The 12,341-nt window shown below is 50.9% G+C and overlaps 7 protein-coding genes across 7 annotated transcripts; 3 read left to right on the top strand and 4 right to left on the bottom strand.

Moving 5' to 3' along the window:
- Positions 1 to 130: 130 nt before the first annotated feature.
- On the top strand, positions 131 to 1,129 carry N7506_011058 (proteasome regulatory particle base subunit RPN10; the record flags this gene model as incomplete). The annotated part of the gene is made up of 4 exons (XM_056960351.1): positions 131 to 156; positions 210 to 248; positions 307 to 526; positions 584 to 1,129. The coding sequence occupies 4 exons, from the start codon at positions 131 to 133 to the stop codon at positions 1,127 to 1,129; spliced, it is 831 nt and encodes a 276-aa protein (XP_056806506.1).
- Positions 1,130 to 1,361: 232 nt separating this feature from the next.
- On the bottom strand, positions 1,362 to 1,921 carry N7506_011059 (trafficking protein particle complex subunit 4; the record flags this gene model as incomplete). Its single annotated transcript, XM_056960352.1, has 2 exons — positions 1,362 to 1,728; positions 1,782 to 1,921. The coding sequence occupies 2 exons, from the start codon at positions 1,919 to 1,921 to the stop codon at positions 1,362 to 1,364; spliced, it is 507 nt and encodes a 168-aa protein (XP_056806507.1).
- A 660-nt stretch (positions 1,922 to 2,581) lies between these two features.
- Positions 2,582 to 3,367, bottom strand: N7506_011060 (putative O-methyltransferase; the record flags this gene model as incomplete). The annotated part of the gene is made up of 2 exons (XM_056960353.1): positions 2,582 to 2,620; positions 2,681 to 3,367. 2 exons carry the CDS (start codon positions 3,365 to 3,367, stop codon positions 2,582 to 2,584), a joined length of 726 nt encoding a protein of 241 aa, XP_056806508.1.
- Positions 3,368 to 4,235: 868 nt separating this feature from the next.
- N7506_011061 (uncharacterized protein) lies at positions 4,236 to 4,454 on the top strand (the record flags this gene model as incomplete). Its single annotated transcript, XM_056960354.1, has 1 exon — positions 4,236 to 4,454. The coding sequence occupies one exon, from the start codon at positions 4,236 to 4,238 to the stop codon at positions 4,452 to 4,454; it is 219 nt and encodes a 72-aa protein (XP_056806509.1).
- Positions 4,455 to 5,730: 1,276 nt separating this feature from the next.
- On the bottom strand, positions 5,731 to 7,044 carry N7506_011062 (putative C2H2 finger domain protein; the record flags this gene model as incomplete). The annotated part of the gene is made up of 1 exon (XM_056960355.1): positions 5,731 to 7,044. One exon carries the CDS (start codon positions 7,042 to 7,044, stop codon positions 5,731 to 5,733), a length of 1,314 nt encoding a protein of 437 aa, XP_056806510.1.
- Positions 7,045 to 8,085: 1,041 nt separating this feature from the next.
- N7506_011063 (MDR family MFS transporter) lies at positions 8,086 to 10,024 on the bottom strand (the record flags this gene model as incomplete). The annotated part of the gene is made up of 5 exons (XM_056960356.1): positions 8,086 to 8,274; positions 8,348 to 8,490; positions 8,578 to 8,899; positions 8,947 to 9,830; positions 9,889 to 10,024. The coding sequence occupies 5 exons, from the start codon at positions 10,022 to 10,024 to the stop codon at positions 8,086 to 8,088; spliced, it is 1,674 nt and encodes a 557-aa protein (XP_056806511.1).
- A 343-nt stretch (positions 10,025 to 10,367) lies between these two features.
- Positions 10,368 to 12,065, top strand: N7506_011064 (arylsulfotransferase family protein; the record flags this gene model as incomplete). Its single annotated transcript, XM_056960357.1, has 3 exons — positions 10,368 to 10,932; positions 10,984 to 11,049; positions 11,104 to 12,065. The coding sequence occupies 3 exons, from the start codon at positions 10,368 to 10,370 to the stop codon at positions 12,063 to 12,065; spliced, it is 1,593 nt and encodes a 530-aa protein (XP_056806512.1).
- Between the last annotated feature and the right edge of the window lie 276 nt (positions 12,066 to 12,341).

The following is a 12,341-nucleotide window of genomic DNA, read 5'->3' on the forward strand; positions in this document are numbered from 1 at the left end:
GAATGATGTGGCAGAATGCACAGCTTCCACCTCGCCTTCGTCATCCGTCTTCATCTCTCATTCGCCGATCTTGTCTATCGCTCGCTACCTCCTTTTCTATTTCGTTTGATTTCATTAGAAACTGCCCATAATGACTTTGGAAGCTACCATGATCGTGTACGTTGTTATTTCGTTCCAATCCCGGATTCTCTGCTGACCCCAAGCTACAGTGTCGACAACAGCGAAAGCAGTCGCAATGGAGACTACACGTGAGTACACTGAAGAACGCTGGTTTTCTGTCTATCACACACCATCTAACTTGCTCAGGTCAACCCGGTGGCAGTCTCAAGTTGATGCCGTCAGCATCATTCACAGTGCTAAGATGCGTGTAAACCCGCAGTCAGCTGTTGGTCTTATGAGTATGGGCGGCAAGGGCCCTGAGGTGCTGTCAACTTTCACACCCGAGTTCGGAGCCATTCTGGCTGGACTTCATGCGACAAAAATCCACGGCACATCCCACCTCAGCTCGAGCATCCAGGTCGCAGCGGTGAGTCCTCTCTGCCAGTTACCCAGATATTGATGACGGACGCTCATGATTTTATAGTTGGCTCTCAAGCACCGTATGGAGAAGTCCCAGCGCCAGCGCATCATCGTGTTCTCCTGCTCCCCCATCGAAGAAGACGAAAAGACCCTCGTGAAGCTCGCCAAGAAGATGAAGAAGAACAACGTTTCGATCGATGTGATAGCCTTTGGAGACCTCGAATCCGACCAGACCAAGAAGCTTGAGGCGTTTGTTGAGAATGTCAAGAGTGGAGATGGCTCCCACCTCGCCATCATTCCTCCAGGACCCCATTTGCTCAGCGACCAGCTCCAGATGACCCCCATCCTGGCCGGCGAAGATGCCGAGGTCGGCGGTGGAGGCGGCGAGGGTGAAGCCGGTGGATTCGGATTCGAGGATGCCGCAGAGAACGACCCCGAGCTCGCATTCGCCCTGCGTTTATCGATGGAGGACGAGAAGAACAGACAGGAGAAGGAGAAGCGCGACCAGGAAGAAGCAGAGCGCAAGACTCAACTCGGTGGTATCCCCGAGGAGGGCAGTGGCGAGTCTAGCAAAGATAAGAAGGACGAGGACAAGATGGACACCGCTTAAGGGTCCACCTGGATCTTAATATGATTGTGATGCATACCCGGCGTTTACTTCTGTTCGTCTTGTATACTTCAGTCGGCCTTCCTCCGGGTCCGTTCTACAATGCAAGGGAAATATATGTGATTTTGGTATTATACGAGATGGTTCCTCTCCCGGCACAAGTACAAGCACACATCGTATGTAGTTCGTAAAGTCATGATGTCTATCCCCTGGGCGGTTCCAGGTACGGTCGGGATCATGTCCGTCCTCTCAACCACGCCCCCAGATGCCGATCGAAGGCTTCGCATCGCACCGGCATTTCAATTTGGTAGAACGGATTCTTCATCACGAAGTCCGCATAGAGCTCATAGATCTTCTGCACGATCGTGTCCACGTTGCCAGTCAGGGGATCCGTAAACAGCAAGAATTTCGTCCCCGTCAGAGTCTGGAAGCAGGTCAGACGGAACTTGTCCGTCTCGAGGTAGTCCAGACCACTGATTGGCACGCCTGGGTTTGGATAGGAGTATGACGCAGAGGGGGTTGTGCTCGGGGAGGAGGTCGCCGGAGAAGGAGGCTGTACAGAGGGGATTTTCGGGGTGATAGAGCGGGTAATTGCATGAACACTGTTCTCATGGTTAGCAAGTATTCTGAGAGATAGCCAGATCAGGGAGCTCACCCGTGAAATGTGCCTGCTAGCACGAGGTAGTCATTCGTGGAGAGTTTGCGCAGGCCAGCCTGGAACTCGCGCTGGTAGATAAGACCACCGGCCTTGTTGATAATGATTAGAGAGAAGACACCCCTATGAGTAGAAGGCATGTTAGCTGCGATGCGGTGCAATCGGCGGACAGCGTTGGAAAGCGTACATGTTGTAAAGTGTCGGTCGGGCGGCGCGGAGATAAAGTAAGGGGGGGCGGACAGCGCTACTGGTACAGCATGTCTCACGGGCAGGATATAAACTGAGCAGCCCTCGATAGAATTGAAGGTCCGGGATTGACGTGAGGCGAGATCGAAAGTCGAGGGCTGTTTATTCCACTAAGCGGGGACACAGCTACATAGCCCAATGGGAGTGGATCACCGCGACATCATGGGCTGTCCTAATTGGCTTGCATTTTGCAAACATACTGAGAGCTTCTTCAATTTTAGTATCCTCTTCAAGACAACAAAGGCTTCGAAGCTCAATTTCTGAGGTGTTAGAGCTTTGCATTCACTCTAGGGCTGGCGATGGTATCCTCCAGTCGAACATATAAATATCGATGGGTGTAGGTACTCCAGGGCTGAACTCGCGACTAGGTAAAATATAGATGAATGGACGCAATGGTATTTATTCTAAAGGTTGGGTTTATTTGTAAAGTTACAATCTTAAAAATCGATATTATTTATGAGTGTACCCCAAGTAGGTAGGCGAATCATCAATCCAGAGCCTCCAGGGCTTGAAAGGTGGTCGTCCTAGTTCCCGACGTCTCACAGACACATCTCTCACTCCACTGACACGACGGTGCTGACCTCGACGACACTCTGGAAGAATCCGTTAGCTGCAATATCAATATACTCCCGAGGTCCCAATGTCACACATACCGGGCCCTTCTTTCCAGCAGTATCGAAGGTCTCGCTCGCGTACTTCACCCCGGATATTTTGCTACCGCTAGCTCTGATGTATTCCAGATAATCAGGAGCTCCAGGGAAATCTGTGTTGTCCGCGATTGCCAAGGACCCAACATGCCAAAGCTTCAACTCTTCAATCAACTGCAGATCAGACAGATAGAATTTCTCCCAATGATCGAAGAATGCCACATCGATCGACGTCACTTCGCCTTCTGCGTTCAGCTTTTGCAGCAAGTCCGAGCCTGCGCCCTGCAAGACTACCACAAAATCTTCCACACCTGCGAGTTTCACGAACTCCCGGGTCAATGCAACCATCTGCGCATCTGGGTCAAAAGTATAGACCTTAACGTCTTCTGGTGGTGCGTTGCCGTAGATGTCACGCAGGATAGCACCCCAGACAAGCGCAGATTTGCCCACAAACGTGCCGAATTCGACGATTGTCCGTGGCGCCGGCTGCAGAGCTAATATTTGCTCTCGGGCGACATCGACCTTTGGCCCTTGGAAAATCATCATATGCCCGACTTGGTTGGCGAAGTCTTGAATGGAATTTGCCAGAGCCCATGGATTATTGGCGAACTTGGATGCTGGTTGATCGAATATGAACTTGCGCAGCTCAACTGCACGCTCTGCAAAGATATCGGACATAGTCTTGGGTGTCATGATTGCTTCTTTTGCGGCAAGATGATAATTGTAGAATGGAGAGAACTAAATCATGATCAGACCCAAGTTGGAATATGCTGCTTTTTTTATAACCAAGCAGGAACAGAACAAACTTACAGCGAATGCCGCCATCGGAGTTAACACTGAGCAGTCACATCGACTTTCCGATGTGTGTTGATCGTTTCTGCTCAAACCATCAACCTCGTCCGAGAGGCACGAGGGAATACGTGAACCTCGGGCTCATCTACCAAAGAGGGGGCTTTTGCTGCCATTTTATGACGGATTGACGAGGTCGGCCCACCAGGAAAACCGTGTCATGAAGGAAATCTTCAACCGACGTTGTCTCAGTATTTGCTCTGCCTACATTGCGGAACTAAGCCCGAGCCGAGTCTCGGAGTCAATATCTCCGTTGGGTCATATGATCCGAGTCATACATCAAAATGCAAGGTAACACTTCAAACCCGTAAACTGCGATACTTTGATGGGCAAACAGACATGTATTGTTCTGAATGTCGTGTAACAAGTTTGGTCCAAGAAAGGGTTGACTGGGTCAGCTGACCATATTCAACATTCGTGTAACCGCAACCTCAAGAGGATTACGAAGTAGGAGGAAAACAGCCGCAGACAAAACAACGTCTATAGTTGAACCCAGACCGCATCAAACCAATGCAATGGAAGGAATTGAACACAACGGTTGATTCCAGAGTTAGGATGCGGTCGCTGCAGTACGCGGTTTTGTTTCCAACAGGTAGCGCTTTCCAAGCCCCCGGGCCTTCGCATTTGGCCTTCGCGTTTGGTCTTCTTCCGTGTGCTGGTGTGATCTCTCGCGTGCAACAACCATAGACGCCATTCTCGTAACAACTTTCAAATGTCGGAGAATGACAACAAAACAGTCGAGTCGGTTGAAGCCGCTCGCTGGTCCAAGCATGTCGGACCCCCTCCGCCAGCGCCTCCGAGTGGATCTCCTCGGCCCAAAATGGAATCCTCCACGAGCAACGCCAGAATGGGAGTCTTCCACGACGCATACCACAACAGGCATGAACTCTTTCGGTTGGTCCTTGCCGATATTCCCCTCTTGGAGATCTGATTGAGATCTCTTAGCCGTTGCTTTTGACAGGGCTTGGCCTACTTTATTTCATCGTCAGTTCAACTTTGGGTCCACTTTTCGCTTTCGGATTCACTGCCAGGTCCGTTGTGAGTGGCCTACGCTGTACGGAGTATCCTAAGCTGAAATTTCTGATTGAGTTACTGGGCCAAAGGCGACAGCCAGGTTCTGTCCCTCACTCGTCGTTTCCCCCTCAATACTAAAAAGATGGGGGGCCTTATCTGCCCAGGTGTCTCATGGCATAATGGGCAGTAGCTCTGCACGCCCTCATTTGTTCCTTCATTGTGCAGTCCACGTTGAGTCCTCCGGCTAAATGTCTTCTGTATCATAATAAGCCTGTTGCGGACACGGCCGTTCGAATAACTCCGACCCAGAACTCCGGGCTCCGGGCGTCGGACGATCTCGGTCGGAGCTCTTCGTCCCGTCGGTGTTCGCACTGAAGCCAATTTAAGACCATTGGGGATTGGTAATCCCCCCCAAACACCCGGGCTAAAGAGCGACTGTCGTCATATGTTACAAGGATCATGCATGCAGTTCACCACCCTAGCCTATGATCTTCAATGCTGTATCCAAAACCGTTCAGCCCAACGTATTGGTGTTTATGCCATAATTGAAACACGGTTGTTCCCCACGGAGATCGCCGATTGAATCACCGAAGTCACCGAAGTAAATCTGCCAATCACCTAGGATGTGGCATCACCCCTGTCGAGGTCTCGCATGCCGGATGAACTAGCCCACTAGACTAGTGTTGCCTTTGCCCTCTGCCGCCAATTTCCCTCGTTGGCGGGTCTTTACTGTGTCACTAAACTTTCTTTTGGAAGTGACTTTCATGTCGATCTGTTCTGGATCCCACTGCTTCGTATCTGATGGCTCATTTGTTACCCTGCTAGGAGAATCTTCGGCGCCTTACAGAATTTCACCCAGTTGTCGGGTCGGTTACTACAAATGCATTATTAACCCGAAAGGGCGCAATGCTTGGCGTGCGCTGTACCTTGTCTTTTTCTCACCCGCATAGCCGATGCATGAAGCTACGTAGCAGTGAGGAGCCCCGAGCAAGCCAAATGAGGAGTGTTGCAGAAAGTATTATTGCCTGAGATGGGTACGGGGTACCAAGAGCTTTGATTGTTATTGTACTCCATATTTCGTACAACCCGCACAATCAAAAGAAGGACCCCGTTAAACCCCGGCCCACAGTATACTGGTCTCAGATACGAGTATACTATATGTAATAAGAATAATAAATAGAGTAAACAGGTTTTCAATTAAGCGAAGCCAGTCGACACTGACCATTGACAACAGTCAATATCCCTTCATTGAGCCCCCACTCGCGCAGTGCCACATCCTCTTCTTCACCCCTCAGACAAGCCGACTCATCGCGCTCAAAGTGTCGGCCAACGTGCTCCATCCGCACTTCCCAACTCCCAGGCCCAGTAAATATCTTTTTACAGAATCCACAATGACTCTGCATAGGAGGCTGACGAAGGCCTTGCCAGCATCGCTGACGGATATCTTCTAAACCAAATTCGAAAAGCCCCCGCTCACTCTCTGTAGGTACTCGGCGCTCTTTTTGTGACCAAGGCGCGTGCATCCGTCGTTGGTGCTGCGTGAAGAGATCCTTGCGATTGAAATCATTTGGTTGGCCCGGTTGAGGAGCGGGATGGGAATGGATTGAATGGGATGGAGATGCTGACGGGCTTCTTGATGGGGACGCGTACATCTTGCATTTCCCTACATCGCAGCGGTAGAATCCGAGCAAGAGATGTTTGGATGTGACGTGGCGCTTCCATTCGTTCTTTGAAACGAAGGTACTTTCGCAGCCGTAGGGTGCGAAGCTGCAGATGAATGTGCGTGATTCTTCTCCATTAGATAAATTTGATGCAGCACGAGGTCGGCGGCGACCTGATTTCGAAGCCGTGCGCTTTTCGGTTGATTTTCGAACCCGAGATGTAGATGAGGTTCGTGGTTTTGAGCGATGAGCAGTAGCCATGTAGTCCTTGTTTGATTTGGTACAGCATCTTGTCTCTGGAGCTGGGTTGCATGCTGTGTGACTATTTGACCAGATATTCGTTCCATGGACGGGCGTATAATCTGGCTGAATCTCGAACGCGGGGTGTTTGGGCATGGCCAACGATGACCCAACGTGGCCCAAATTCTCTGGCGCGGAACATATAAAGGCCTCACTGTCAAATAGCAATGAGTGCTTGTATGGACTCCGAGGTGATTCATAGTAATTTGGAGTCGGCAGGCTGTCACTATCATAAGGCGGACTTTGAGGGTCGGAGAAAGTTGATAGCCCGCTATCCCACGGGGAGAGACTATCGCCATATGACTGAGTCCCTTCTGATAGGTAATCCGTTGAATAAGGAGAGCCTACTGTTTCCCAACATGTTTGTTGAGAATAGGGCGGCACAGCGACTTGGGCTTCCAACGGCAAAATGGCAAATTGATCTTGAGTGCGAGTCACAAATGGGTGATCAGCCGGCAAAGAGGAATTGTAGAGATTGTATGACTCATTGGCATCCATAGTGGGCATAATATGAGGCAATTCTGTGAATGGGATGTAAGACTCCATGGTGAAAGAGGTGAAGTAAACAGCGCTCTAAGTATGCGGCGTAGAAAACGAAAGCCCCCGGGGCATGGCCGGCCATAAATAATAAGCTAGCGCGCTGAGCCACTTTAGTGGCATCCAAATAGCAACGACATGTGGGACTTCGGGCAGATTGAGCCTCAAAAACCCAGCTGGTATTTCAGGTCTCGACGCGGGACATGGATATGAGTCGGGATCAGAGGATGGTGGAGCCCGGGAGCCGATGAGGACTAGTTTAGCGTGATGAAGACGCGTATATACGAATGGACAAATTAACGTCCTTGAACCCGGTGGACTAACAGTCGACTTAAACCCGAGATGGAAGTCTGTGCGAGGGGCTGAAATAAGAACTTCTCGATTGCCGCACATGGAATAGTCTCTAATTACTCCATCTTGCAGAAACCGGCACAGGCTAAAAGCATTACTGTAAAACTCGAGCGAATGGGGGGTAGAGCGGGATACCTCGTTTTGGACCCCAAAATCGTAACTGACAAATTGTAGTTCGTCACCTACGGAGTACTCTCTTGACGATTGAGAACTTGACCAGGCCCACTTTGTTGCTCGCTCATCCTTCTGATTGGTCCTACTTGACTTTTGCTCCCCCCTTCTCTCTCTCTTTCAATTTGAGGACCTGACCAGGTCACCTTAGAATACCAATTTTTTTGTGCAGGCATCCAGTTGTCAGGGATGGTTTGATGGCACCGACACCAGATACCGTACGCGGAACTCCCACCACAGTGCGGAGTAAATACCTTGGTGTCTGGGCCTAGTTGAACGTATTCGTTGCCAACAAGCAAAATTTCATTTCTATAAATCAACTCTTCGTGGTCTGAGGCAAGTATCTCAACTTACCACGAGTTGACAGCGTCTATCTACGCCACCACCATTCCAATTTCCTTTCTCTCATGCGAGACTCGCAACCGATAAGGTATAGAGTCTGCATTGGGCGCGGATTGCCTCACCACACAAACCAGCGCCTATTCCCTGTAGGAATATCGGGGATAAATTTAATATCCCTTTGCTCATTTAGAGCCCGCACGCTCCAGTCCCTTTCCACGGGTGAAGAAAGCGGCGAAGGTTGCGATGAATGCAAAAGATTGCTGACGCCATAAAAGAGAGCCTGATTCCACGGTAGTATACCAACCGGGCGGCCATCTGGACATCTGGGGGAAGGTCATAGATAGCTGATACAGAGTGACGGATCTCATCGATCACCTAGAAAAGGTTTAAGATTTGCGTCAGCGGCTATTCAGTAGTAGAAATCAAAACGAAGGCGAAGAGGTAGTACTTTCCATTTGTCTGGTAGTCCACTCAAGGCCTCCCCGAGGCCTGAGTTTAATGTGTTCTGCATGATTGTGGAGGTGGCGGCGACGCCCCAAACGGTTCCAAGAGAGCGAATCAAATAGACCGTTGAAGCTGAGACCGCATGATCTAGACAGTATTAGCACGAAGTACTCAGGGTGGATAATTCGCAACACGTGGTATAGGTCCGAGAGATGTAATTTGTGGGGAACTCACCGGCGTGGTCGAAGGCTGCGAGGAACGTGAACAGAATCCCCGGGTACACCATGCCCTGGCCCAGGTTTGCGGGAATCACGAAAGCGAAGTACTTCCATTCGGAGTCACTAAAACGGAGCAGCATGACTAGCAGGTTGCCGATAAACATGAGGGCTGCACCGGTGCGCACGATGTATGAGAGTTTTCCCCAGCGAGACATGACAATCCCAGCTATGAGACCACCCAATGGCGTGGCAAGACATGGGATGACGAGGCGTGTGCCAGCCCTGCTGGGCGAGTCAAGCAGAATTACCTGGAACATCAAAGGAAGGGTGAAGAGGTACTGAGTCGTGTTAGTTGCAACGATGAGACAGAGAGGAGTATACTTACTGCATAAGCTGCCATCCCCACGCAGACATTGGCGACTTGTGTGGAGACAGGAAGGGTTCCACGCAGCATTTTTAATGGGATCAAAGGCACCGCAGAAGTAGTGGCTTCAACTGCAACAAATGCGACCAGCAGAAGGACACTTCCGACCAATGGAGCCACCACCCAAATATTGCCCCAGGGAAGAACGTTGCCGCCCAGGCTGAGACCAACAAGTTGAGCGGAAAGACCCAAAATGAGCAGGAGCGCACCCCATACATCGATCTGCTGCCAAATACCAGGCGATGATCCATCTTCCCGCTCAGTATTGCGTGCCGGGAATTTCAGCACGACATAGCCCATCCCCAAGGCAAAGAGCGATACCGGAACCTGCAGCAGGAAGCACCAACGCCATCCAATCGAGTCCACAATGGAACCTCCGAAAGATGCACCGCAAATGCCGCCAAACCCGTACGAAACATTTTGAATAGCCTGATACATTCCACGCTGGCGGAAAGGAATCAGATCAGAATTGATGATGGTGGCTGGGAAATACATTAGGGACCGCAATTGATTTGTTCTTGGGTTCTGCTTACCCATAGTCATCAAGCCTCCTCCACCGATACCAGTCAAGGCCCGCATGATGTTCAGAAAGACAATATCGCGGGCAATGGCACAGCCTAGACAACCAGCCATGAAAGTGATCGTGGCCGTAAAGAAACAAGATCGGCGACCGAGGAGATCAGAGAATCGCCCATAGAGAGGCTGAAAGGCAGTGCTTGTGATCAAGTACGAAGTTGTCAACCACGATGCCGTATTCGCAGCATTGAATTCCGAGCTGATGACCGCGTAGGTTGAAGCAGTGATCGTACCATCGAAGCCTCCCAGAAACACATTGGCCATGATTGCTACGAGCGGATTAGTTCTTACTGTTTCTTTCTCCGCGACAAAATGCAATCAACATACCAATTTGGATCAACAAAAATCCTGGAGGCGGACTCCATTCTGGAACAGGGTCCGATTGCAAAAGTGGTTGATCTTCACTTGTCTGTGCGGACCGTTGGACTTCAGTGTCCGAAACTTCGCCGTTTTGGTGCAACATGATGCAGTGTTAGTGTACAATTTTGCCAACACAAAAAGTCAAGATCTCGGAGAATATTTGAGTCAACAGCCAAGAACCCCCAAGACTTTGCCGAAGCGGGCACTCGATCGGGTAATCCGAGGGGAACATCGCCCCGCCAGCCAAGCACGACATATGACGCAGCTTTTGCATTATCCCACAATACGAGAAGTATATAGTCCCTCGTAAACCTTTTGCATTTTGCAAAAAGAGAACACACTCAACTATTGTCAAAGTGACACAGTGCAGAATACCAAACTAAGGTTAATGTACCCTATCTTACCAATGGCCAGCATCATGGATACTGATCGGTCCAGTACTTATCATGAAGCTCCTTGAAGCTATCGCTTGCGCTTCGGCGCTGGTACCCCTTGCAGCTGCAGACTGGCAGTTCAAATCCAGGACCGACCTGGCTCCACCTCGTCTGAACATCACCATCCCGGCCACCAAGGATGTCGAGAAGGGTTATCTGTTCGTGGCACCTTTCCCGGGCCAGTGGGCTGAGCCTCAATTCCACGGCCCTCGCCAGGAAGCCCCGTACATTGTGCGTGACGATGGCGAACTCGTCTGGTCGGGATACACCTACTTCTCCATCTGGGCGGCCAACTTCCAGAAGGCCCGTTGGAACGGTCAGGATGTCTTGTTCAGCTTTGAGGGTGATCACAATCCGGCCTATGGTCATGGCCATGGTCATGCTACCATCCTGAACCAGAATTATGAGACCATCCGAGAGCTCCGAGCTGGTAATCATAAGCTCATGGACAAGCACGAGTTCCACGTGGTTGACGAGAAGACTGCGTTGCTTCAGGTCTACCAGCCTGTTCCAAAGGACTTGTCCCGCTTTGGCGGTAGTCCTGAACAGCAGTGGATTGTGGACGCCATCTTCCAAGGTATGACCGCCGTCAATGTGCATTGAGCCCTGCTAATCATGCCCTTTGCAGAACTGGACATCCAAACCGGAGAGTTGCTCTTCGAGTGGTCCAGCCTAGACCATGTTTCTCCCGAAGGTATGACTTGTGCTTTTGAAAGTACTTGTGCAACAAGCTGACTGTTCCTTGCAGAAGCGGTTCTTCCCCTCAACCCAGGTCAAGCGGGTGCTGGTTGGAACTCATCTGACGCATGGGACTACTTCCACATCAACTCTGTGGACAAGGATGCCGCAGGTGACTATTTGATTTCTGCGCGTGATGCATGTGCAGTGCACAAGATCAATGGTACCACTGGCGAGATTATCTGGCGACTGGGCGGAGTTCGCTCGGACTTCGAGCTCGGTCCCAACGTCAAGTTCTGCTTCCAGCACCACGCCCGTTTCATCAAACAGAGTGACAACGAGGAGATCATTTCTCTCTTCGACAACTCTGCACACGGAACAGAGAACCACCGCGGCAAGGAAGTTCACACTCACCCCTTCTCTCAGGGCAAGATCATCTCCGTCAACACGGCTACCTGGACCGCTGAGATTGTCCAAGCATTCCAGCCTCCTGATGGGCTCCTCGCCAAATCTCAAGGCAGTACACAGGTTCTCCCCAACGGGAATGCCCTCGTGAACTGGGGCTCTGAAGGCGCTGTCACCGAGTTCCGCTCCGACGGTACACCCATTTTCCACGCATACATGGACTCTGGACTCCTTGGTGAAGGCGTCCAAAACTACCGAGCATTCCGGTACAACTGGACCGGCCTGCCGAACGAAGAGCCCGCCATTGTTGCAGAGAAGACACCATCCGGCACCAAAGTGTATGTTTCATGGAACGGCGATACAGAAGCCGCCGTCTGGAGATTCTATTCGATTACGGACCGGTTTGGGTCCCGCGCGTATCTGGGCGAGGCTGTCCGTGATGGCTTTGAGACCTCCTTCTCGTTGGCTGGTCACTCGTACCACAGCCTAGCGGCCGAGGCTGTTTCTGCTGCTGGACGTGTGCTGACCACCACTCGCATTGCTCGGGTTCAGGATGCAATTCTTCCTCCACATGGCTTGGAGGATGGGCGTTCCAACAGCGGCTCGTGGGAACAAATCATCCTTTAGGGTCAAGTTGAATTGTGCCTGGTGAGGTTGAGTGTGCCGCAGTAGAGGTGACATGGTACAAGTTCGGAGGTGAGCAGGAGTGAAATGAAAGGACAGGAATGGACCGGCAGACTAGACCCGATGCCATGTGTCTCCGGAGTTTTGGTTCTTTGATCAGTCTCAGGGGATTTTCTATGGCCACTCTAGATCTGCTTCTAGTCACTACCCTTGCACGAGTACTCTTTAAGTGGGATGTCTTGAGCTTCTGCTGTCTAGCTTTTCTTCGATTGAAATCAA

This window comes from Penicillium brevicompactum (assembly GCF_028827555.1).
Source record: "Penicillium brevicompactum strain IBT 35665 chromosome Unknown utg000007l_segment0_segment0, whole genome shotgun sequence".
In the NCBI taxonomy this organism is placed as follows: domain Eukaryota; kingdom Fungi; phylum Ascomycota; class Eurotiomycetes; order Eurotiales; family Aspergillaceae; genus Penicillium; species Penicillium brevicompactum.